Genomic DNA, 27221 nt, shown 5'->3' with positions numbered 1-27221 from the left:
TTCCCCTTTCTCCTTTTAGCCAGCAGTTACTCAAACTTATTTAGGAAATTCTGAGTGAAGGGGATTTGTTCTTTTATTACTGCACTTCAAAGAGTATGAAATTACTTAAAATATTGTATTCTGTATTGCAAACAAGCATACAATTCAGAAAGGAATGTGTGGTGCTGGCAAATACTGTACCCTATGTTAACTTTTTTCCCCTGTGGTAGAGGTTCACTTGGTGTGTGTCTGCCACTACCCCACCTAGATAATTTGGGATTTTTCAGTAAATCAGCTAAAAAAATACCAAGAAATAATTTGGACAGACTACAATAGTTTTTTTGGATAAAACAGCTTTTTTTGAGCTCTTGTCTAAAGAGGGTTGAAAAAAAAGAACTAGAAACAAATAATCCAATGGCTCTCAGTTTTATTAAATAAGGAAATTTTTATATATTTATAGATATATAAACTATAACGTCTCATATTATTAAATAATTGTGCAAAACGTTTACACAGAGCAGGGGGGAACAGGTGATAGCCTCTACTTCTTTTAGATTCTTGCAGTTCTTTTAATACATTTACAAACTTTAAATACCACAGACCAAAATCATCAATATTGTAAAATGGCTCTTCAAAGGCTAACCAGACACTGGCATGAGAATAATTTAAGTGATGGTACACTTGTCTTTTTCCACTTGAAATATTGCAGGAAATACAGTCAATGAGGGCTCTGTCACACCAACAGGCTGTGGGTACATAAGAGGAGTATTAAAGCTGAACACTCGCCACAGAAGTAACCGTGACAGATCTAAAGATCTGACCATTAGGAGTCCTGGAATACTAATGCTTCAGGTAAACTTTGGCAAATCAAGATCAAGGAACATTTCAACTCTGGAGCAAAGCTTCGCAGAAATGATGCGTGTTCCTTCTCCTTAGCATGGAGTTTTAAAAATTACAATAATCAGGTGTTCCTGTTTGTGGTTTGCTGTACATCACAGGTATGCTCACATGACACCAAGTATTTTATAACTTTATAATTTGGACAAATTCTTTGTATGTTCTGACTTTATCATTAAGAATTTCAAAATGCCAAAATGCATAATTTGAGACAAACTGGCATTAAAAGTAGGTAGGGGGGAAACTCACATAGATGTTTTGGTTTTATTTGTTTTTTTTTCAATGAGGCTCCTTCTACTTGTTCTGAGCAACCATACTCCACACCTATTTTTAAGTTTAAAGTTAAAGCATTTTTTACAAAAGCTAAACAGACTCATGCTAGTAAATAAATTACATGCAGCAGCAACTAGTGCAGTGTACACTTATTACTACAGAGATTTAAGAATACCACATACTGGTTTAACATCCATTTTCACTCATTTTGTCATTAAGACTTACATTATATTTGGGTCAACCAAAAAAACCCAAAGAGATTTATAAAATTTTACAACAATTAAACAGTAATGTTTAATTCTACAAATGAATAAAGCCAACTACTGCGGCTCAATATGACAACAACAGACTAACAGTAGTGAAATCATCTACAATTTACTATACTACAGACATGTATTTCTTACAAAAAACATTAAATAACTTAGACTGACATCCCATAAAGCATTTGTTTTTTGATTTATGAGTTTAAAGTTACACACTTTTAAGTGACAACTTATGTGAAAGTAATATAGCTAAAGATGGAAGATAAGTAAATCAGAACTCCCAGAGAATGCTCTGGCCCCAGTAAAGCACTAAAATCTACTGCTTAACTCTTGTTGACTGCAGTAGTCCGTGATTTTACCTTCACACTTTTTCCCCCCTCATCTAGAATTTTCATGGATTTTCATGGATTTTATTAAAATATAGTTTCTAGAACTGTTCTCTTACAGTTTTAAGAACATTTAAATACCATGCTCTCAAAAAGAGCATTTATATGAAGTCGTATTTACAATATAGACAGTTATGATCAGGTGTTAATAAGATCAACTCTTCCATGTAAGAAGAAATCTAAGCTTATGCGCTAAAGATTAGTGAATGTGTCAGTGTTTTGAATTGTCTTGTAAACATATCTGAAAACAGACGTGGATGACTGAATTATCACTTAAAGTAATTGATCAGGAAGGACTACATCACATAGAAAAGTTTCATTACCTCTAAGGAGGACTACATAAGCACAAAATTTGCAGGTTATTACCACAAGGCTCCATTGCCCATTCTGTAACTATGCATGGTGGATGCTAAATAGCTCCCTAGAAAAAGACAATTTGCCTTTGAAGTGCCTTAGAGAAATAGTTTGCTGGGTTTGTATTAGCATAGCATTCCCATTTTAAAAAAGGAATTATTCTATCACTAAAACAAAGGTTAGTGAAAATTTAAATGACCGGACAAATCCTACAAAAGTGGGTATCTCCATAAGCCACCCAACACTTCATACAGAAATCTCTGCTTGGTTTTCCACATTAGAAAACATAAAAAACACCTACTAAACCTCTCTTAAAATAGCTTATCTTTATAATTGGAGAAAAACGGAACAAACATTTTTCTGCATACAAATATCTAATTCCATGCAAGATGGAAAACATGAGTGCACAATAAACTTCATATCATACCTAAATAATTTATAAATTAATGTTAGAATAAAGTAAGGTCTATAGCAATTACTGATACATTTTAAACACATGCAGATGAGCTAACAGCAACATTTTTACATAAAGTTTAGTGCAAGAATGTATCTGCTTAATAAATAGACTGAAGATACCTATGTAATGCTTTGAGATGTACACACAGTATCTGTGCAGATAAAACCTGGTTGTGAAAAGTTGTCCTTGTTTGCCTATAAACTACAAGTGCCCATTTTAAATAAAAAAAAAATCCATAATTACTCATGGGCTACTTCCCTGTGACACATGGTGTCACAAACATTGTGGTGAAAATGTAATACTGAAGTTAATCTAGAGATTATTTTTTATACACAGTTTTTATACAATCAAGAAAAAGAGATACAATTTGTATCAACAAACAAAAGGTCATTTCTGGCTATTTGAGGCATTGCTCTCAGCTGCTTATACCATGCAAGAGAAGAGAATAAGAATTATTTGCAAATAAAAAATATGAAATGTTTTTGAAAACTGGTCAAGAGTTAAATCTGTTTCCCCAACTATCATAAGTGTCTGAAGATTTCTTTTTTCCCCATTACCAGAGAGAATAACCAACTAATTAAAACTTGTTATTTTTAAACACCAAGGGTAAATACAGAGTCACCTTCAAGTCACCTCATTTCAAATACATAATGACATGGTCATTTTATACATCATCTGTACCAACACAAGAATATTTATCCTGTGTGCAATGATACAGTTATCAAATCTCAGTAAATTAACTGTAGTTGCACCCATAATTGTGGTTTGTTGTTGGTTCATTTGTGGGGTTTTTTTATATGACAGGAACATATTTTGCACATGATAAAGAGCCCACAAGATATTTTGAATCAAACCAACCACTATAGTAACACAAGTGGAGGAAATGATGTAACTTTGTTTCTCAAGACAAACAGATAACTAGAAAGCAGCATGCAAGCCATTATCAAAACACCAGAAACAACCCTGACTGCAGCCTCACGTTCTGTGTGTTTCACAGTAAGAAACATTTAGGCAGTGTCACACCTTCTCATGAAGAAACAAAAGGCCATAAACCAGGCCTTCTCAACTTTCATGAAAAAAACTACAGTAGAAGTCAACAAGTCCTAGCTCGAGACATGTCGAGTTAGTCATGGTTCAAAATGTTGAAATATACAGTGGATTCAAAAAAGGGCGTCCAGTCAGTGCAGCTTAAAAAAACCAATAAACGCCTCTTTTGGAGACATTTAGCTACAAAGGTTTCCACCCTGAGCAAGATACCAGTTGCGCAAACAATTGCCACACAAAATTATCTCACCTGTTGAAACAGGAAATCTAAAAGCCTTCGCGAGGCAAATGCACACCGTTGCGTGGATCTGAAGAGCAAGAACCAGGACAGCTTTGCCACAAATCCAAACTGGAGCATCTCTTTTCAAGAAGCAGCCTTCCCCCTCCACCCTTTCTCAAGTTGATCTTGTACAGCCCTCTTGAATGTCAGGCTCACTTGAACACCATCCTTGCTCCCAGAGAAAGGGCTGTAGGTACTAATGAACTTCCATGTTAACATCCCATTTTCACTGCTTCAGGTCGAGTAATCCAGTTTACATAAAACTGGCACTTTACTTTCAGCTTGTCTGGTCACTTGGGCCAGCAGCTGCTCACTCCACGTTTGAGAGGCAATTCTGAAGAGAGAAGCTACAGTTAAACTTTTAGTTTATTGAATGGCACTCGTGCCTTTACACTGTATGTTTTGGTCCTAATTTAAAAAAGTATTTATTTGGGTTCTTTTGGATTGCATCAACATATTGGACAATGTACTGGATATTCAAACTCTTGAGAAACAGGTCTGCAATGTAAGTACCAACAACCATATTGACATTCAAAAACTGAAATCAGTTTTTCCTTTTACAAATTATTTTAATTTTTATCAAATTTACTTTTTCTTCAGTATTTAAGATGCCAGTAGGAAGTGTCCAGTGACAAAGCTGAAACCCTAAAAGTCATCTGGGTGTGTATAGAGCATACTTTTAGAGGCCGATTAGGTATTTATAAGCAAATTGAAAGTGTACACTAATACATGCAGTATAATTGCTAACATTAATTTTGTAGTAACAGCTTTGAGACACTGAATGTGACATAGTTCTTAATGAGCTATCCATGCAGCAAGGTATGCATTTCCTATAAAATACTGTTAAAAATCCCTATATTTAAAATCTTAAAATTTGCAATACAATCAACTTTTATATAGTGCCTCAGCATATAATATGATTGCTACTGTGTACAGGATTTTATACCACCTTAGTAGAAAATATTTACAATAGATTGGCCGTTTCATGTAAGTTTTCCTCTGGGTCCTATGTGCTGTACAGTTTCATTTATCCAAAAGAGGCTGTAGTGCTTTAACGCCCTGTTCTTAATTTAGCAACAATCACAGCTGCCAGCTGTTGTGCATCTGTCATGTGGGGATTTTTTTCCATCACAGAAAGGACAATGCTTGGAGGGAAAATATTGCAGAGGTTCTTGTATGTTTGATACTGATGTTCTGGGATGATATGAGGTTCCCGTGGCTCACCACATATCCCAATCCAGGGATTCCTCCAGAGTTGCTCCATCTTCTCGGGCATGCTTCTTACCATGACAGGTTCATAACAGGGCTGCATGAGACTGTTACTCAGTGGATAGGAGTGGTAAGTGTAGGAGTCTGATGCACACGGCAGCGGATCCCAGCTGGCGTGCTGCTCTCGGCACAGGGGTGGCCGTCTCTGCCGTGTGGGGTTACTTTCATAAAGCCGCGAGTCGGAAATACTGTCCATTCTTGTCATGACCAAGGCACGGCTTGGTTGTGCAGTAGACGGATGAACATTCTGAGGCACAGGGTATTCTCCTGGACAACTGGACCGTGCTCCAACAACTGGATGCTGGGCATGTAGGCCTAAGTGGGAAACTGACTGTTTGCGAAGGGTTTGCTTAGGCTCTTCAGTTCCATAACTCTGAACTCTATTTAAGGCTTCATGGTAACCATGGGGAAAAGGCTGAAGACGATTTTGCGATGGCAGTCTGTGGCTCTTCACATTGTCTTCTGGACTGGCATCTGCTACACCCAGATACAAGTCATTGTAAGAGGAATAAGAATCATTACTTGTATGGCTTAAGCAATTGTCAGGACAGGGGCTTGAGTTTCTAGAATACATCCCCTGGTCCGTATCAGCCCCGTAATAATCTGAGTTACGGATACTACTTATGCTCAAGTTGGAGAAATCACTGAGTAAGGAATAATAGCCATGGTCCCCCAATGACTCATATTTGGGATACTGGTCAGTATAGCTAACTGAGGTGCCATGGCTATTGGTGACTAGTATAGGAGGATATTGCACACTGGACATATGTTCCAGTGAGGATTTCTGATGCATGAACTGTGAGGAACCTGGCACTGGACTGCTTGCAGAACGAGTGTTTAATGCACCAGCTGCATGGCTTTTTGGTGGAGGGAGCGTTGGTACACTTAGTGCAGAAACCAGAGACGGGACAGAGCTGGCCTCGGACTTCCGGGCTACTGATAACTTTTCCTCAGGCTCCACAGCTACTGACCTAATGCTTGGATCTGACTGACGTTTTGGGGCAATGCGTTTCACTTCAGAACTGATTTCTCCTTTGGAGCTGGATGGCCCTGTGCCACATTTGGCCAAGGCTCCCTCACTCATAGTTTTCACAGCAGATAATTTGGCACTTATTCGAAGCTCATCCGCTACTGACCTTTGAGGCTGGTTTGCACGTTCTGGGTGATAATATTTACATTTGTGCCCATAGGTGCACTTTTTACCTGGAAGAAAAGTGTTTTCAGGTTAAATAAATCAAAAACTCATCAATACCACCAGTTGCTATCTTTTTTCTTTATATCTTTCACCACTTCTCAATAGTAATATTTCTATATTAACCCCCTAAGGAATAATTATGTATTTGGTCTATACAGGCAATCAGAGACTCTGCTGCCTGTATCAATGTATATCACTGCATCAAAGGCAAGACATACCATGATTCTTCCTACTGCCTCATGATTTCAATACTGACAACATACTCAGTGCTACATAAAACGAACCAGCTTTAACACAGTTTGTATAATTATTAATCTCTTTCCTTGACTACAAACCCGAATAAAATAGCAAAAGGTGTGTTATCCACACACCTTAATTCTCTGCTACATTGTTTTTATAAATATGTTTATGAAGGGTAGAAAAATGGACATAGTGCTTGGATGGCAACCTGAAAAATGGTGCATTTCTTTGTTCCGCTAATGACAAGATGTTCATTGCTTGCTTCACCTACCTTTAAATGCATTAAATCAATCTGACTTGGGCACTTACCGTAAGGACACGGTTGTTTCTTATGTTCAGGAATAACTGGCCTTTTTCTTAAGAAATTTTCAAGGCTTGGACCATGGCGTCCTAAAGGATCATCAGGAGGCATAAATCTAAAGAAAAAGAAAGGAAACTTCATCAGTTTTTCCCGAGGATGCGGAATTAGCAAATTCCCTTACTTTTGAAGAAAAACCCATACTTGTCATTCACAAAAGAATACATTAGCAGCCGCTCTTCTATGAACTTCTTCCATTCTGGTTTTTCATTTTGAAGATCCCGATAGTTATCATTTGATACAATGATGCCATCTGAGTCGAAAGCAAGTTTCACTATGAATCGATCATCATAGCAAACTACTCTTCTTCCCTGAACTCTTCGAGATGGAGTGAAAACAAGAATTTTTTCTTTCTCCAATTTACGTAAGATTTCTTGATCTGTAAAATAATTTTAGTTGAGCGGCTATTAAAAAGGTTTTAAAATAAAGAAATGCAGCCTTTGAAATATGAAAATTCTTGCCCTCTTTTCTGACGAAGTATTTTGCAATTATATACAGTCCCCGTTATCATTAAAAAATACCTAGAAGCAGAGTGCCATTTTATTTCTGAGGTTTCAAAGCACTGAGTAAATACTCAATATTTAAACTTCATAACCACTCTACAGCTATGTACCTTTACTAAGTCTTCTGAACGTGTCAAGAACTCACTTGTTACTGTATTACAACAGCCTTCTTGTTAGCCTAGAGCAAAATGTAAGTAACTTTGTATGGGTCAAAACACATGCTGCCTCTTCAGTGTTCAAGATAACCCTACTAACTGAGTCCCTGGCCTGTTACTACTTATTTCAGACTCACCCAGCAAATAAGACTCAGTTCTTATATGCTTAAAAATGTTTGCTAATGGGAAAATTTTGACTATTGCTTCTCAAAAGTGTTCATATGATCCAGTAATGTTCCAAACCCCACAGCATTGTTTACACAGAAATGCTTGTTTCTTCATCTGTGAAACTGTAGTGTTTTCAAACAAACAGTTGAGTGCAACATCATGCAGTGTCACATCCACAGCCCTGTACATGGGACCCATTAGAAAGATGACATTATTTTTTTCTTTTTAACCAAGGGGTCAAAGAAAATCCACGTTACCTGTAATTGGTGCATCAGGTCGAGACTGTTCTTTTCTCCATGCAGGTACAAACACAGTAATATCTTTATGTCCTTTTTCCAGAAACCAATCAACAGCTAGTTGAATTCCCCGGCAGGAAAATCCTTCTTTATTCCCATGGCTGAAGAACATGCAAGTTTTAGAAACAGCAAGGACAAACGTTACATTTGGTTTTGGTTTTTGTTGTGGTGGGTTTGATTGTTTTCTTTCTTCTAAAGCTGCCATGGTCAAAGGATATAAGGAAAACAAAGTCTGTAAAGTTTTATTAGACCTGCTTACATAATTGGAAGAAGACAATTGTACAGAGCTATTCAGCCATCAGATTACAGCAACCCTGCTATTTAAAAACTATAGAAATGGTAAAATTTCACGATCCCCAAAGCAAAAACAAATACGCATGAAGTTTTTCTGTTTTTTCATTTTATTAGCTAAGCTAATGAGAAATATCACTTTCCCTGACAAAATGGGCTTACCTTAAGTAACACCATAAAACGTTACCACAGAAAAGGAATGAACAGTACTAGCTGTCATGGGTGGTAAGTGCTTTTAAACATCTATATTAATAAAATCTGTTTCTCTGATAAGAAATGTTCTACATTTTTTTATTAGGAATTTTTATAGGAGAGAATTAATCGTGTCAAAGTTGTTTAAGTCCCATCCTCATGAAAAATTTGCTTTCTGAAACACACAAGAGTTTCTAAAACAGCGCACAATTCAGATAAAGGAGTTTAATTTTTAAAAAAAGGCCTAAGAAGTTTCTGAAAGGGAAAAAAGAAATTCTTAAGAGGTTTGATAGAAACCAAGGAGAATCTTAATTAATCATCTTACTCCATCTCTATTTGTATCATCAATAATTACACTATTTTTAAGCATGAGAAGTGTATAAACCTTGCACTTCTCAGATATTCTCAGTCTGCAGAGCAGATTTTGCATAATTAAGAGGTTTCCATCGTATTAAAATTGTCTTTAGCATTATTCTATGGATTGTCGTTCAAAATTTCACTTCAAAGTTGCTGCTGTTACTGTTACTATTGTAGAATGACAGAGACTTCATTCTCTGTCTCTCTTGCTATGCTCCAATAGGAGCATAGCAAGATGTTTGCTTTTCCTGGGCTCAGGACCTTACATAAAGTAACCCTGAGGCAGACAAAGTCAGACAGAACTAATATCCTCTTTATAACTATGAATCACCAGCATAGCCTAAATCCTCACAACTTAAATACTGAATACAGAAGCTGCAAAGTGGCTAAAAGCATTTTTCTTTAAATTTTTACACATTTGGATTTTACAGAATTTAACACCCTTTTAAATTTTCAGATGCATATGCATTTTGTTATGAGTTGGACTTGATGATGCTTATGGGTCCCTTACAACTTGAGATACTCTATAATTCTATAAATACAGCATCAGATTTGAGCTATGCAGTAGTAAGAGTACACACACTTTTCTCCAGTTGCTGCCACATTATGCTCAGGAGTAACTCAAGCAATGCAGAGACTGCAAATTCAACAGGCACAGAAAAAGAAAATAAAAAAAATGTTAAATCCAGTTTTGATGATGTTGCTTTATAGAAACATCTTTTGGATTGATATGACCACCCCTTGCACTGGAAAATCCTGTATATAAAATACATTTATAGGATTTGAAGGGTTTATGTATTTCGAAAGTCAGAGTACTCAATACACCTATAAAAACCTGAATTTTTGTGATACATCGAAAAAATAATAATTCATATTACAAATTCTTCTAGAGCAGAAGGCTGATACCAAAGAAATCTATTGTATGAACAGTACCTGAAGAAATCTTCGTATCACTGATCACTAAACAGTCTTTAAATAACTCCCTCATAAAAAAATTCTACTTTCTCAATAATAAACAAGTCATTGGATAGCTGAACTCTGTACGCTGCAGACATGTTCAAAACTGGCATGGGACAGGTATCTCTTGGTTTAGTGTTGACCTCACAGCCAAGTGTACATAGAATCATAAAATATCCTGATTTGGAAGGGACCCAAAAGGACCATCCAGTCCAACTCCTGGCCTTGCACAGGACACTCCAACAATCCCACCACGTGCCTGAGAGCATTGTCCAAATGCTCCTTGAGCTCTGGCAGCCTTGGGGCCGTGACCCCAATGAGGTCTGACCTCAGTTTCCTCTTTTCCAGGCTGAACAGACCAAGTGCCCTCAGCTGCTCCGCACACGGCTTCTCCTCCAAACCCTTCACCATCCTCGTGGCCTCCTCTGGACACTCTCTAATAGCTTTATGTCTTTTTTATATTGTGCTGCCCAAAACTGCACACAGGACTCAAGGTGGGGCAAGCACCACAGCTGTGCTAGTGCAGGTTTAGCTCATGCATTATCCCTGTACCGACACAGTTAAATTACTTGGAATCCTGAGCAGGCTCGATCAGCTGGAGCCCACATACTGTGAAGTTCACTGAATATCATCAGCATACAGAGCATGTAATTTTAAAAAGAACCAAGTTTTCCTCCCCTGTTTAGTTACTTTTTTTAATGTCCAGAAGCAATTTTCAACATTGTTCAAAGAACTTCAAAAAATTAAACCATCCACACAAAAGCACACTACAGGTAGATTTCTGGAACAAAAGACTTGAGGAGAGAACTTGGGTTTAAAAGGAGGGGAGGGGAACTGGAATACGGATTACATAATTACATAATTAGCATAATTAAAATCCTAGACTAAAGAGCCCATAAAATAAATGTATTTTCAGTGTAACAGTATACACGACTTAAAATTACTTTGCCATCAACATTGATTTTTCTTATAAACATTTTGGTGATTTATTTATTTCAAACATTGTGACAGGCAGACCCACCTCATGGCAACATTGCTTCCATCAATGACAATTGGCCTCAAGTTATCGCTGTTATCCACAACTTCATCTTCGAGTGACAATTCAGGGCTTGCAATTTCCTTTGGGCAAGGGCCTCTTGGCACCAGAGTACTGGTGGTACTGCTGGTAGTGCTTTGTCCCTCTGACTCACTTTTGTTGCCAAGTCTCACAAGCTCTGCTAGAACATCATTGATGAGTGCATCTGCTCCCAATTTATTCAGTACAGCCTGGATCTGATCTCCTGCATACCCAAGCTTTAAAGCAAAATCCATTTTAGCTTGGTATTCCTTGTCCAAATTTGTTTTGCATTCATCTACCTTCAAGTCCTGCGTGATACTGCTCTGTGAAAAGCTTGGGCGATCCAAACAAGGGGACCGGCAGAGTGGCCTATGTGGTTTGGTGGAAACCTCCTTTTCTCTCCACTGAGTAGTGCTACAGCTGCTTCTGAAGTATGGTTGTTCAGGCTCACTTTCTGAGCTCGTCCATTCCTCAGATTCAGCACTGCATTCCCCCGCATCTTGTTCCACATTTCTGTCTTCTCTGGAGTGCCTCTTCTCCATTTTCAGCTTCCCTACCATAGACCAGGCCGTCATCACGTTCAGCTTCCAGCCAGAGAGCTCAGTTCTCTTTCATTTCCAAAGCCACCTGGAATTCATATTCAGTAGAATCATGGCCAGTTAAAAGTTTACACGAGGCTGGAGTCAATTTGCCTTGCTTACTGTGTTCTGGCATAAACACCACCAACATGAAGTTCCTTAAAAAAAGGGAGTAAAGTTAAAAATTAGGTTTCAAGCAATTCTGCAAAATACTCAACTACAATGATTTTGTTTACAAGTCAGTAGAAGTCCCTAGTCATTCACATTTCTATGTAAAACTGATCATAATAAAGCCTATAATTACATTGTCTCTGTAATCACAAATTAAACTCTCCCCCCCCAATTACCCTACCTACCAAAAAAAAAAAAAAAAAGACAATTCTCACACAATAAAATTACAGCTGGAATGAATGGATTATCTCAGTAATATTTAAGGATAATAAAACAGAAAAGGGTGACCCACCACTTTCACTAGAAAGCTGTCTTCTACTGCAGAAACTGCCTGTCTACATTAGCAACAACTGTCCAACATTCCAGTGTGCATGAAATTTAACACAAACCCTTTCAGCCTCTTTTAGAAAGGGTTTGCTATCAGAACCAACAAGTTAAACTGGCTGCTAGACATGTAAAGGTCAGTAACAAGATGCAAAAATATCCTACAAGATGATCATCTTGTGCTGTGTTTACTGTACCTATTGTACTGAAAACTCCCAAATCAAGGATGGATATTACTGCATTTTGTCAGAAAGTCAGGATACAAACTTGTAATTCTTGTCTTATACGAGAAGAATATTTGTTCAAGGAATTCTAGGGAGAAGTCTGACTAACTAGAAGATTCAAGTTAACCTGTGAAGGGCTTAACTAACATCATGGAGATTTTGAAAAAGTTTTTAAAAGCAATTGCACATACAGCAGTATATATTTTACATAAAATGGTAAACTAAGACCTATATAAAAATGCAGGTAATCAGAGAAAATTGATTATCAAAGTAATTGGCTAGAGGCCTACTTTCAGAAAGCTGCAAGTTCCTCTCCTCTGCAGAACAGCAGATTGAGAATGCAAGATCCAATGTGAATAATGAAAAATAACAGTAGTTTTGAAGAAACCATTTATTTTAAATTCACTTTTTAATTTTGATAAGTCTTGCTTTTTGCAGCATGGCCAGTTATCTTTGTGCTGGCAAATGCTGCAGATATAAGCTGTGGGTGCATGAAAAGCTCTTTCCCAGGATTTCTATAAGAATTTTTATGACTCTCAAAAGAGGCACAATTTTGGCACTGGAGCAAAGATTTGTCAAAGATGCAGTTTCTTAATAAGCTCCTCATGCACCCAAAAGCAGCAAGCAAACAAATAAATACATAAATAAATAAATGTCTAGTTCATGGTCTTAGGGGGAATTGTTGGTCACTACTGTAACTAACAATAAATTTATCTCTCTTTCATGCACCTTTCTAATCTGCTCTCAACAGCGACAAAAGAAAAAAATTGATTACTAATTGTCCACAAATTGCAGTCTTTCCCCCCCATCCCCAAATAAATCTGTAATTCTATTCAGGAGCCCAGGATCACTACAATACAGATAATATCTCTTTTCAGTCAGTCAGTATTTTGACCTAACAAGCCTGTCAGTCACTGCCTTTGTCAATGCCAGTGATCCAGATGTAATCAGTACTACCACTCGGAAAATGCTCTGATGCCCTGTACTTGGAAAGCTGATGTCTCTGCTCTGTACCACTCTATGTCAGAAACAATATCTGCTCTCAGTTTATTCTGGATTTCTAGTTAAGTACCTCTACTTGCTATTGCTATCTCTCTATCTACAGTTTGACAAACATTCAATATGTTACCCCTTCTTAGTGGACCACATGGTTCTCCTTCAAATAAGAGCGTCATCTATTATGTAGACCTATCAGGAAAATAAATGAGTTTTCTGCATGTTCAAAGCATTTGAGCTCAGTGACTTGAATTCATCACTTATCTCAGTTATACAACTGTTTCATTTGCAACAGACAAACTAAAGAAATTGATGATTAACGCTAAGTAGGAACTTAAGTTCCTTTAAAAGAAGCTCAGTGTTGCCAGGAAATAAGGAATGAATGAGATACCGACCAGATTCTACATTGTTACCTCAAATACAAGAAGACCAAGTCAACACTAAAATTTTCTAAAATGAAAGAGATGCAGTAAAGATAATATTTAAAGTGATAGTCTGTATGTAATATGCATAATTTGAATACATATAGTCTAAAAGAAAGTATGTGCAAAAATATAAAACTTTTTTTTAATACAAGACTATTTGGTAGTTTGCATTCTGCACATCCATATGAAAACAACTCCTGGCTATTAATCTTCCTCCTGTTTCCTGCTTTAAGTGACAAATTCATATAATTTCTTTGATGCACGTAAAAACAACCACAATTATTGCCACATCTCCAAGAATACTTCCAGTCAGCAGCAACATATTTATGCAATTAACTCACTGGCATTTAGACTTTAAAAAACCCATCATTAACAGCAACAGTATAGTTTGTTTGTTTGTTTTTCCACACTGCACTTCTCAGAAATTCAAATGTGATCTTGCTGACTATTGACAATAACAGAGAATTTCTTTTCTTTCTGATTTACATTATCTAGGACTGGTAGTGCATTTGTACATAGGGATCTCAATCGGTCCCTTGCCCAAAGAATATACAATCTAGAATTATGATGTCAGGCTGAAATATCAGAAAGACCACATGAAACAGTTTGGTATTGTTTCAGATCACTGTTTGTCCAGACACCTTTAGAAGGCAGTACTTTGTGGACACACTAAGGGAGTTATGGAGAGGTGTTAAAGGGGAAAGTGGAAAGAAATTGTGCATTTAATATGCACATGTGCAAAAATACACATACACATCAAAATAAGCATCTTAGGAAAGGATCTCAGTTATAAGTGAGAGCCGGGACAAATGTTTTGGTGGATTAATGGAAAAAGGAGACTCAATCCGGGCCATCTTTTCGGGCCATAACATTGAGAAATCTCAGAAGTAGCCTGTCTGCATGGATCTAAGAAGACAGCCCAGTTTAAGAGGACTCTTAGACTTCAGGCCCATGTATGCAGGAGAAATAAAATCAGTGTTTCAGTCACTTTTAGATTAAATTAGAAACTGAACAGTTAGAGGGAATTGTGAAATTCTATTCAAGTCAGGAGTGTGAGCAAAAGGAGAGATCTGCAGATGAGAAATCTGCAAAGCAAATAAACAGTTCAAGCCCTTTGAATTGAATCCCCCATAACATGGTATAGACTAAAGACTGAAGGGTCTTTAGTGATAAGACTCTAGGACCCATTACAGAAGGAAGTCAGAGGAGTGGAGGAGGACAAAACAAAGAGACAAAGTGATAATCTCAACTCTGCATACAAAATTCTTGCTTGAAACACATTTCTCAGGGTAGTATCAGACTGAATAGTACAAGTGTGGACCGTGGATTACATTTAACCTAGAGCAAGCAATTCATGCATCATGTAGAATAAAATTACAGCTTTCAGGAAAAGTCTTCGGACAGGGATATCTTAGTTGACCTCTTTTTCAGGAAACAATAGGTGATCCACTGAGAATTCTCTATTATCACATTGCCTTTATGCTCACTTTTCCCTTACATACAGAAAAAAAATTACTGGGGGAAAAAAAAAGCACTAATTATCAATTAACAGAACGATCCTTGCAGATAATTTTCCACTTTTTTGTTTTCTTATTGCTTATACTGTATACTTTTTAAAAGTTAGTATAGATCCATTAAGGAATTATCACACTGTTGGAAACTCTAAGGAGAGACAAAGAGAAAGAGAAGTCTTTTTAAAAATGATTCAGTGTTCAGGGACGCTACAATCAACAGATCTCCAGCATTGTACTGTGCTACAGCACAGACCAGTGCTTCCTGTAAAGAACTGTAAGGCACTTCCCCAGGACGTTGTTCTGATCCTTAAAAACCTCCCCAACACGTGACTAATTGCTGTTTTAACGACATTACAATTTGAGCCTGCACGACACACGCACAAAGCACCAACAAACCAACAACCACCAAAATGCATTGCACAAGTCTTCAGGAATGTGACAAAACAGTATTTATTAGGCAGTAGTTATTGTCAGAGGATACAATCCAAGAGCAGCTCAAGATGGCCTAGGATTTTGGATTAGCCCTTGATTTTGAAAATCACATTTCTACAGTGCTCATGAAAAAAGTGACACAACTCAACATTGGTGTTTTCATGGCACTGAGGACACAACTATCTTGTTGTATTCTTTTCTCAGGAGCAGTACAGATATTACACATTACTGCTTGCTGCTCTGAATATTTTCTGAGGTAGTGAATTATTTTATCTGCTGAGAAAGCCCTTAAAGTTGACAAAGTATATGAGTCACAATTAAAACCAGTAGCTTTTTCTCATTCTAATTATACACTTAGGTGATACACATCTGCTGAGACAGATTCACAGCTGAAGAAAAGTGGAAAAATATTCCAAAATTAACATTTGGGTATTTCAGAATGAATGAAAAACTGGAAGAGTCGTACTGCATGACATTATAGGCAATTATCTCTTGTCCTTAATAAAAAGGCAGAGTTGGAGCTTTGTAGCATTTTGCCTGTATGTATATATACCTCGAATCACTAGATTTTCATATTTATCATGATTTAAACAGATATAACAGGAACACATCTCGGTTTACACATGCATATAATAATACATATATTGTAGTTCAACAGGAATTAATCACTTTCACCAATTTACTTTTGAACTTTAGAATGAATTATTTTCAGCATGTAACAAATGTGGTAGCCTAACTTATCTAAATTACAAATGTTGCAACACTGTAGGAAAACAGGATAAAACAGGCTTTTGAGAAAATTTTCCTATTTAAGTTGGCCATTTGGAAATTAAAGTGACTGCAGAATTTGATGCTTTTAGAGAACTACAATACTCATAATTTGTAGTCACAGTTTCGAACTGTATTAAGACTCTCCTAAGAGCTTTCATACTTAGCAAACAACACCCAGATAAGCATCAAGTTCAGTGACAGATGTATAGCATATATATTTTGATACAGCTTCCATAAAAAGTCCAAAATACATACAAGTGAAGGAAAACAAGTATATTAGGCTTTAAAACCAGCTGCTTTTTGATGCAAATACTTGGCATTAACATCACTTACAATATATTTTGCTCACTGAGAAGTGAGGAATGTTCTTAATTTAAAAAGAATACTCTAATTTTAAGATGCTTAAAATCGAACACCTGTTCAAATCCTTCTTGTACTTTTTAATCTAATAAATTAGAGATGGTCTAAAGTAAGATCTGAGCACAGATCTGCAGTTCATTTATAAATTTAGAAATATGTATAATCAGTATTTGCAGAATATGCGCTAAGTCAAGTAGCATTTTTAACAGAAGCGTTAAAATGGCAGATCAGGGTTTTCAGTCCCTTGATAATCAGAGCCACAAAAATGACACCATTTTGATTCAGCTTAATTTTTTTTTTACTGTACTATGCCATGTCAGCCTCAACACATTGCTGGGAAGTCTCAACACTGTCATTCTAATGAAAAGAGAAACATTAAATTCACACAAATCAAAGGCCTAATATTGTACAGTCTTTTATCAAGTGAAACTCAGAACAATATAAAGAAAAATATTTTACTTTTTCTACTATGACTTCTCTGAAAAAAAACACTGACATACATTAAATCTAAAGTAAAGTACTAGCAGCTTACACCAGCAGTGAACACCTTGTCCTTAAAATTAATATTGAAACAGCAACTGAAAAAATAGCCTGCTAGCTGTGGTTAGTAATAATTTTTATTTAGAAGCTTCCTCCTTTCTGAGTCAATTCAGAGGTAGTATTTTAAAAGAAAAAGAAATTTGCCAGTTCTGTTTCTCCATCTGTCTCTCTCCCTCCCTTAACCACCTTTGGAGAAGAACAATAAGGAATGTGACTTAGCACTCTTTTATTAGAGAGGCAAAGGGCAAGGGAAGATTTTTCAGTGTTGGCTCACCAATCCAGATGAATGTAATTATTACCACCACCCAACCCTAAAGGGGATATTCTTTCTTGACAAATGCTGACAGAACACTTTTAATGGTAGAAAAAGCTCAGCTGTGCAGAGAGGACTGAATTTGAGGAATCCATATACCAGGATATAGAAAACTAGAAATTACTTTAGAAATACCACTAAGCTTTGTCTTTCTGATCTTATGTATCTTATTGTGCCTTCATGTGTCTTGTCTACACTGAACAGTGATGGAAAAAACCCACCATATGCACACACATATAAATAGACAGATAGATAGATAGATAGATATGGCCATATATATATATATACACATAAGTTCTGATTCTGTCAGTGTATCACTTCATAAATTTCACAGACCATTCCAGAAAAGTAAAATAGAGTTCTCCCTTCCCAAATGCTGTAAATGTTTAAAAGTCACATGGTTGTTCTCCTTCCTCACCAACCTCTAGCCCTGAAATCACTTTACCACAGTTGGCTCAGTTTAAGAACATCATGAATGCTGTTTGAGAACTCTGGAAATTCAGGGGCAGTGCCAATGATGTAGGGTAAGCCACTGAGCCAGCAGACCAGGTAATTTTCAAACGGGATGAGAATATCTGTGGATATGAAAAACTAGATTTGTGAAATCATGCCACAGACTCTTAACCAAAACACCTAAGCTAGGAACCTAATTGTCCATGACTCTCCCTAGAGTATGAAGAAGATGACAGGCTCATCATGACAGCTGGAAAAGGGATTGGGTAGGAGTTTTTCTGGAGGGAGAGTTTGTTTTTTAAACACAGATTAAATTTACAGTGCATCTCAAAAAAACAATTGCACCTGTGAAAAAGGGGAACAACATCCTGCAACACAAAGGCAAGAAAAAACCAATCATGGTAGACAAAAATATCTTATATAAGCATTGTCATGAAAGAAAGTAATTGTACAACTACCACTCTAGGGACCTAAGTTTCTCACTTTTCTTTTCAACACTGCTGAATGCGAGTGATTGGTGTCTGGCTGGACTACTGCACAAGGCATCAGATAGTGACAGTGTCCTTCAGCAATGACAAGACAGCTGAATTATATACAAGAGTCACTGCTTATTACTTCCCAGCCTGTGAAAATTAATGAGCGCAACTCTGCCTTTTTATGTTCTATTTCATCAACATTAGACTAAATATTACATTTCTAGTAATCAGGACTTAAAAAAAAAAAAATAGACCCTTAAAAAGAACATCTCATTATTTGCCACTGAGTTGCCACAAGTTACAAAGTTAGATTTTTTTTTTTTTTGGCTGACCTTGATGAAAACTTCCTCATTCAGCTAAGCAGAAACGGTACCGAATTGCAGTGTTACTGTGCTCAACCTCCCCCTAACAAGCAAGACACTAAACAGAAAAGCACAGCACTGCACTGCATCAGAAATAAGACCTCAAAGACAGTGCTCAGAATTTTATTTTTCTAACTCTGCTCAAACTATAATATTGTATATCACAAAAACTAGGTAGCTGCCCTGCAACACTGTCTGCCAAGCTTAAAGAGTATGACTGAACAACTGTGACACTTTTCCATGGCTAACCTTCCACAAAGGATTCAGAAATTAACCTACAGACCATTTCAGAAAATGCCAGGAAAAAAAAACATGAACCTACCAACAGACACCAGGGAAATGAGTAAAAGCATTTTGATTAGCTAGAAGTCTGAGAAAGTATGACCACTTCTGGAAATCCAAAATAAAACCTATTAAATACTAGGGTCATAGTAGATTTAGAACATTAAATAGAACTATGTATTCTTTACTGTGCAAATATGCAATTAATCCTTTGGCCCAAATCCACAGCTTTTACCAAGAGATTTTGCCAAGAAGTCATTTTGCTTCAGTGATGACTACAGGATTTAACTCAAACCATACAACAGAAACAGTACCACAGAATAGAAAACTTGGTAGGAAAGTATCTGTTTTTACCACATTCTTAGCATATTATAGAGTTTTGTTAAACTGAAAAATAGTTCTAAGAAACTAAAATACACCTCAATGTTTGAGGTACTTCAAATTTACTTCAGTAAATACTTACAGTGATCATTAATACACTATGTATAGGATTATACATAAGAGCAAGCTGTGTCTAGCATGTCACAGAGAACCTGAAATTGCTTGTGAAGGAATCAACAAGGGAGGGCTGGGTTGGATCTCAGGAAAAGGTTCTTCCCCCCGAGGGTGGTGGGGCACTGAACAGGCTCCCCAGGGCAGTGGGCACGGCCCCAAGGCTGCCAGAGCTCAAGGAGCACTTGGACAATGCTCTCAGGCACGTGGTGGGATTGCTGGGGTGTCCTGTGCAGGGCCAGGAGTTGGAGTCGATGATCCTTGTGGGTCCCTTCCAACTCAGAACATTCTGTTATCCTACAAACTACAACCCAAGTACGAATTGAAAAGAAATGCAAAGCTAATATAAAATTTAAGGAACTTGCCTCAAACTTCATTAATTTTGTCACTCTCATAAGTATGAATTCAAAAGGACAGGATGAATAGTTGGAATTATACATAGAGGAAGCAGCATTTTAGCTGTTTCTTAAGATACATGATTCCTGTATGGAGTTAACCCAACCTAAAAAGAACAGGTAGCACTGAGCAAAAGACAAGTAAAAGTACAGGCCAGACTTCTGAAGGGAAGGAAAAGGAATATTTCTATTGCATTAGGTATTTAACCATATTTCCTAGGACAGAAAAAAAAAAAGAACTATACAGTAAACAAACACCTATAGTATCCCTTTTCCACGAATATTCCCTTTCTAGTAATCTTAAGGAGCTACAGCTAGCATTACTCTGTTGTCCCTACTAAGGCAACATTCACACTTCAGTTGACAACATAAAATAAGAGCAGACACATAACCCCTTAAATATTATTTGTGGGCAATTCCTAACAAACTGAGATAATTAATTTAAATCTGTGACCAAAGCAATACAGTGGTTCTCCTAATCCACATTCTGATTGGAGGCCATTCCTACTACCTAATCTGCAGATCTAAATGACTCATTAATGCTCCTGGAAGGGAAAAAAAAAAAGTTGTGATTGCAGCTGAGTCAAAGACACATCAAGGATGGGTTGCATCCTACCATCTTAACTTACACTAATTCAATTTGTAATGGAATATTTAGAACAGTACTTTGAAATAAACTAAATGTTCCTTTAACAAGAAATCTCATCAATCTTCATGAAACCTGAAAAACAAAGGGTATTCTGATTCTGAAGATCTCAATATACTGGACAGACCCTCACATGCTCTGCCATTCAACAAGAGGATTGTAACTCAGGATGTAACTCACCTGTTAGGACAGAAGCTTTCTGATAAACTGAAACAACCACTTTAGAAACTACTAAAAAATGCCTAAAGCACAGAAAGACACCTCGCTCAGTTAAGCCTCAAACGGTAGCTTTACTGAGCGTCAAACAGTACCTTAATGGAAAACAGCAGGAGGAGCTTAAAGGCATCTCGTGACTTTAGATTTTCACATCTGTTACCTTGCTTTTGAAAAAACAAAGTCAGTCCATGGCTAATTAGGTCTGCTTTCAGCAAGGGACTAAATGACCACTTAAAGGAGGTCCAATCCAAACTGATTATTCTTTTACACTAAGATTCCTTCATTCTTACAATGACAACACTGTTCATTTCCAAGGTGAAGAAGCTGGAAAGACATCATCAAAAGACAACAGAAAAACCCTACCACTTGGATTTGAAAGTGAAAACAGAAAATCCCCATGCTCCAGCAACTAAAGGGAGATCTAAATAGGGCCAAGGCCTGAGGAAGGTTTTTGTTTTGTGCAATAGGTTATTTGTTTCAAGGGGTGTTTTTTTGTTTGCTTTTTAAATCAGGAACACGCAGAAATCAAAAAAAAAGGAGACTTGTCAAAGAGGTGGAAACTAGTATTTGACCTTAAAAAAAAGAAAAAGCATAGAGTCAGGGGTTTTAGTTTGAAATAGTCACTTAGTTTTGACTTTATGTGATTTGACAGAGGTGTCCGTGCGTTCATGAAAGGAGTGCATACAGTAAACTTCTTGTGGATGTCCTCACTGAACATAATTAAGTCTAAACCTTTGGCTTTAACTTAAGGTTGATGCTCTGTCCCTGTTATAGCATTCCTCTCTAGTCAACTGAAATAGAAGTTGACTCAGCTAATCAGAATCGATATTAATCTTGATGAAGGGTCTCTCTCCAGATGGAATCAATATGGAAAAGGAGCTGTTATATTTCGACTATGGAACCAACAAGCACCTTGGTCTATGCTGGGATTTGTAAAACACTTTAGTTACACCGTACAATGATATCCTAATGAAATTCTGGAAGAGGCCTACAACAAACCATGTAAAGCCTAGGTTTTATTTTGACAGGGTGAATCCATCTGCTTTTTAGCAAGCAATGTCAAAAATAATTCATGTAAGAAAATTAAATACAATAGCTACCTTTACAACTCAAAGATACTTCGCTAAAATACTTATTTAAATATAAAAGAACGTATATATTTGAATCAAAACTGCCAGCTAATGAAGAGTTATTATGGCCAGTCTCATGAATAAATTGGCCACCTCAGAAGAATGAAATGACATCTCAGGAGATGCTATACTGCTTAGCTCTGCACTTCCAAATACACTTGCTAACTCTGAAATACATCAAACACAACACCTACATATCATGGCAGCAGAAAGCCTACATCTGTAAAGGTGGTCATGGTATTCTTATTTCCAGATGAATTATCTGTGTTACCATGAATATATCATATCAAATACAGCTTATCAACAAAAAGGGACAGTTCACAGGAAATAAAAAAACCATCCCACATTACACATTTACATTAACAGACGTAAAGCATTTTAAAAGTACCAGTATCATTAGTCAAACACCCTTTTCATTTATAATGTCTAGGAAAAAAATAGTCTTTTACAACAAAATTACAAAAAGTGAAAAAGTGAAAGTTTATATATTTAAAAATGTATCTTAGTCCAGCCATGAACACATGGCTCTTCAAAGCTCTTTGTGTCTAGCAGATTCCATGATCGACGGAGGACAGCATTCTCAGAGGTGTGTGAGGCAGGTAGCATTACAGTAATTTGTTTTTTTTCATTTTTTTTTCAAATTATGAGATGGACAAATCAATATATCAAACTAATTTACAATGTGGCAACACCTGGGAACTCCTTGCGAGTTTATAAATTGCTTTTCTTCACCTTGTCAAGCCCTGCTGCCTTCCTCATTCCCAAAAGCTCCAATGCTTCTGCTCTTGATGTAAACAGTAACAAAGTGCAAGTGACAGAAGCAATTTGTTTTACTTCTGTTATTCACAGATCTATAGTAGAATTATAAGTGTTTAACAAAATGACATTTCAGTTGCAAACTGTAAAGTGGCTAGGAAAGTCAAATCCAGTAGATGTCTACAACGGAATAATTTGCATTGGAAAAGGCATCCAGAAAGATCAAAGAACAGAAAGCCAGAACTTACCTAATTCATAGCTGTTGACAGTAAGAATTCACTTTCTTACTAGTTCATCAGCATATAAAGTGTCATTGGTATCCATTCATCCGCTTAACCCTTTTTCTGTCCATTCTTTCTGAACAGTGTGTTTGTATGCAGTTAGATTTTCTTTTTTTTAAAATACATCTTATAGAGGTCATTCAAATGAAAGTGACTTAGGAAGCTTAACAGACTGCTTCTTTTAAAACTTGCTAAATATTATTTTAGAAGATAAACATATCACAGGTCCACAAAACATCAACAGCCACAAGACTAATACATGGGAAATATATATCACACTGAAGAAGAAAAGACATATTCGAAAGGCAGCCAAATGATTCTAAATTTGAAGATGACCTTGACATTCCCACTAACCCATTTTTCCAGCAGGAAGCCAAGATAATTTTGTAAGTGACATCAGCCACACTTGTGAAATATACCTTTCAGTTCTACATATCATAGTTTGTTTATGACATCCGGCAAGCAAAAGATATATTTCATCAGTAAAGGATAGCCCCTATACAAAAAAGACTACTTGACAGGCTCTTCAATTTCAATAAACACACCAAGCACAAGAAATCAGATGGACCTGGAATGCTGCCCACTCAGAACTACTGATAGGCATAATGGAAGTTCATAAACGACCAGCATTTTTGTATTCTTCTTATTCTTTCTTCCCATTTATGACAACACATGCTAATCACTCAAACACATTGCAAGATTAAAAAAAAAGTAAAACAATATCACACGTATCTCAATAAACCTGAATTTAAATTCCCACCTATCAGAAGATCTAATATAGCTTTTGATTCAATTTTACTGTTTGTTAACTTGCGAAGGAAATATACAGCTCTTGTGAAATATAATTTCGGAATTATTTAATGACAACTGGAACAGCAGATGGCTATGAAAAAATAACATTTTTAAATTAACTTATCAGAAAAAGCATCTCAAACCTCAGGTATATTGCATGAGTGAGCAGTTCCTTATTCACAGTTGCACTATAAAGCAAAATGGAAGGATGTAAGTTGCACGCATCAGGTACCCTCTACAAAAGTAATTTCCTTATTTCACCACCTTTTTTCGCTAATGTTTCTTGCTACTCTTCTTCTGTTCAGACACTGAACACCTTCTTAAAACAGCGCGGTAAGGCAGCCTTCGCAATCCCTCCTCGGCGTTTAAAATTACTTAAAATTGCTAAATGAAACCAGGCCAAATTCCCGGCTGTGTCCCCAGCTGTCCAGGCCGTTTCTCCTGCGCTGCCGCAGCAGCCCCGGGGCCCCGAGCCCGCTCCTGCAGGGCTGTGCGAAGGACGGCGCCGCCGGGTCCCCGCGAAGGCCCCGTGTCCCCTCGTCCAGCCGGCGGCCAATGCGGGGCGGGCGGCAGCCGCAGCGACGGACGGCCAGGCCAGGCACCGCCGCTCCCGGTGCGCGCAGGGCGGCGGTGGCACCGCCGGCGCCGCGGCACCTCCGGGACAACGCCCGCCCTGGGGCAGCGGCACCTCCGGGACAACGCCCGCCCTGGGGCAGCGGCACCTCCGGGACAACGCCCGCCCTGGGGCAGCGGCACCGCCGGGACAACGCCCGCCCTGGGGCAGCGGCACCGCCGGGCAGCGGCGCTCCCCGCGCTGCCCGGAGCGCAGGGCCGCCGAGCAGGGCAGGGCCGCCGAGCAGGGCAGGGCCGCCGAGCAGGGCAGGGCCGCCGAGCAGGGCAGGGCCCCACGGCCGCGCCGCGGCTGCCGCCGGGTCTGGAGCGCGCCCGGCGGGCGGCAGGGGGCGCCCCACCGCTCTCCCCCGCCCCCCACACCGCGCGGACCCCGCGGGGGGGTTGGGAGGCTCCACCGCTCCCCCGCTCCGAGCCGCCCTCGCCCGCCCTCAGCGCCCGCCGCCCCCGGCCGGGGCCTCACCCGCTGTTGTCGCTGCAGACAACGCCCGCGGCTCCCTGCGGGATCTGGCGGCGAAGAGCTGAGGGACGGCGGGGCTCGGCGCGGCCGCGGCACGGGCCCCACTCCGTCCGCTCCCGCCGCATGGAGGGGGAAGGGCCGGCCGGAGCGATGGGAGAGGAGGGGGCGTGGAGGAGCAGAGCCAGGGCGGAACGCGATAGAAGGGGGAAGGGGGAGGGTGCGGGCGCGGGGCTCAGCGCCGGCGGGAGCGCGGGGACCGCTGCCGCCGCCTCATCCCCGGCCGCGCCGCATCGGGCCCGCGCCGCCGCCCGGCCGCCGTCGCCCGGCAACGCGCGCGCCCTCGCTGCCGCAGGCGCGCGGCTCCGCGTGCAGGCTGCGCGTGCGCCGCCCTCAGGAGCGCGCGAGGCCAGGCTTCCCTCTCCCTCACGGCGCCAGGGGGCGCTGCTGGCACGGACAGGGCACGGGGCGGGGCCGGGCGGAGACGGGAACGGGGGGATGCAGGGCTGGGAAAGGGAACGGGGGGATGCAGGGCTGGGAAAGGGAACGGGGGGATGCAGGGCTGGGAAAGGGAACGGGGGGATGCAGGGCTGGGAAAGGGAACGGGGGGATGCAGGGCTGGGAAAGGGAACGGGGGGATGCAGGGCTGGGAAAGGGAACGGGGGGATGCAGGGCTGGGAAAGGGAACGGGGGGATGCAGGGCTGGGAAAGGGAACGGGAGGATGCAGGGCTGGGAAAGGGAACGGGAGGATGCAGGGCTGGGAAAGGGAACGGGGGGATGCAGGGCTGGGAAAGGGAACGGGGGGATGCAGGGCTGGGAAAGGGAACGGGGGGGTGCAGGGCTGGGAAAGGGAACGGGGGGATGCAGGGCTGGGAAAGGGAACGGGGGGATGCAGGGCTGGGAAAGGGAACGGGGGGATGCAGGGCTGGGAAAGGGAACGGGGGGATGCAGGGCTGGGAAAGGGAACGGGAGGATGCAGGGCTGGGAAAGGGAACGGGAGGATGCAGGGCTGGGAAAGGGAACGGGAGGATGCAGGGCTGGGAAAGGGAACGGGGGGGTGCAGGGCTGGGAAAGGGAACGGGGGGGTGCAGGGCTGGGAAAGGGAACGGGGGGATGCAGGGCTGGGAAAGGGAACGGGAGGATGCAGGGCTGGGAAAGGGAACGGGGGGATGCAGGGCTGGGAAAGGGAACGGGAGGATGCAGGGCTGGGAAAGGGAACGGGGGGATGCAGGGCTGGGAAAGGGAACGGGAGGGTGCAGGTATAGGAAAGGGGACGGAGAGAGGGACAGCGACAGCTCGTGCTCCCGCCGGACACCACCGGCTGATTGCTGGGGGTTGTCGTGTGGTGGGAGCCAGCCGCGAGGGGGATGTGGGCTCGGGTTTCGGAAGAGAATGGGAAGGGAGACATCTCCCTTGGCGTTGTCCCCTACGGACATCTGACCTCCTGGCTGAAACAAGATGAGGCGGCTTACAGAGAGGATGGCAGGTGTTCTATAAAAACACTGTCTTTTTCCAGTTTTGCAGGTCATGGGAATGGGGAGGGAGGATGAAATAAAGGATATGACTAAATGCAGATATATTTAGGCCTAGTTTTGGAATAAGCCAGGGTTAACATATGCAGGTACTTAGACCTTTAGTTCTGTAGGATCTAAATGAGTGCTTCAGCATTTGCATGAAACACTGACATTTCAAGAGTAGATGCTCTGCAGATCTCAGGGCTAGCATGTAGTTGCCTCCTATCAGTTTCAGTGTTGCTGGTGACTACCTTCAGCTTCCCAAAGCGTCCTGAAACCAGTATCAGCTTTCCTTTAAAATATGAACTGGACCAGTACAATTGGGATAGCCCACTTGCAGGAAAAAAATCTGGCAACTGTGAGGAGTACATTTTGAAAGCTCAAAAACCCAATGATATACAGAAAGAATTTATTTCCTTTTTAAAAACTCAGGAATTTAAAGCAGATTTCACAACTTGGGATGCACCATTTTGACTCATCCATTCTTTGATGTTTAGGTTTGACAACACTGCTACACATTCTGCTCATGGTGGTGACTTGTACCTAACCCAGCCGTATATTAGCCAAAGTTCAGTTCTGTTGTATGTTTTACTGGAGAATCTTCTCCATTGGTCTTTAATCTTTAATACTTCTTTAAATGCTGTTTGTTGCATAAAACATGTAGCACAATTTTTAAAAATTTGGTTAGAATATTAATAGCTCAAGTAGAAGGGACCTAC

The 27221-nt window shown here is 39.8% G+C and overlaps 1 protein-coding gene across 4 annotated transcripts; it reads right to left on the bottom strand.

Moving 5' to 3' along the window:
• Positions 1-389: 389 nt before the first annotated feature.
• ZC3H12B (zinc finger CCCH-type containing 12B) lies at positions 390-25298 on the bottom strand. Of its 4 annotated transcripts, none has more exons than XM_064669481.1 (6): positions 24994-25298; positions 10936-11707; positions 8079-8218; positions 7140-7374; positions 6947-7053; positions 390-6405 (listed from the first exon to the last, which is right to left on the bottom strand). In XM_064669481.1, the coding sequence occupies exons 2-6, from the start codon at positions 11544-11546 to the stop codon at positions 4985-4987; spliced, it is 2514 nt and encodes an 837-aa protein (XP_064525551.1). In that variant the 5' UTR covers positions 11547-11707; positions 24994-25298; the 3' UTR covers positions 390-4984. The 4 variants fall into 4 exon arrangements, with proteins under 4 accessions (XP_064525551.1, XP_064525553.1, XP_064525554.1 ...); XM_064669483.1 differs by lacking the exon at positions 24994-25298 and adding an exon at positions 24165-24585; XM_064669484.1 differs by lacking the exon at positions 24994-25298 and adding an exon at positions 23076-24020.
• Between the last annotated feature and the right edge of the window lie 1923 nt (positions 25299-27221).

This window comes from Pseudopipra pipra, chromosome 13 (assembly GCF_036250125.1).
Source record: "Pseudopipra pipra isolate bDixPip1 chromosome 13, bDixPip1.hap1, whole genome shotgun sequence".
NCBI lineage: Eukaryota > Metazoa > Chordata > Aves > Passeriformes > Pipridae > Pseudopipra > Pseudopipra pipra.
Note: the sequence above shows the minus strand (reverse complement) of the source record. Positions and strands in the feature narration are given on the sequence as shown.

Coding starts and splice junctions, on each gene's coding strand:
- ZC3H12B (XM_064669481.1), bottom strand. CDS start 11,546: ATGACGGCCTGGTCTATGGTAGGGAAGCTGAAAATGGAGAAGAGGCAC. Junction 7,375..8,078: donor ACCTGATGCACCAATTACAG/GTAACGTGGATT, acceptor ATTATTTTACAG/ATCAAGAAATCTTACGTAAA. Junction 7,054..7,139: donor TATTCTTTTGTGAATGACAA/GTATGGGTTTTT, acceptor CTTTTTCTTTAG/ATTTATGCCTCCTGATGATC.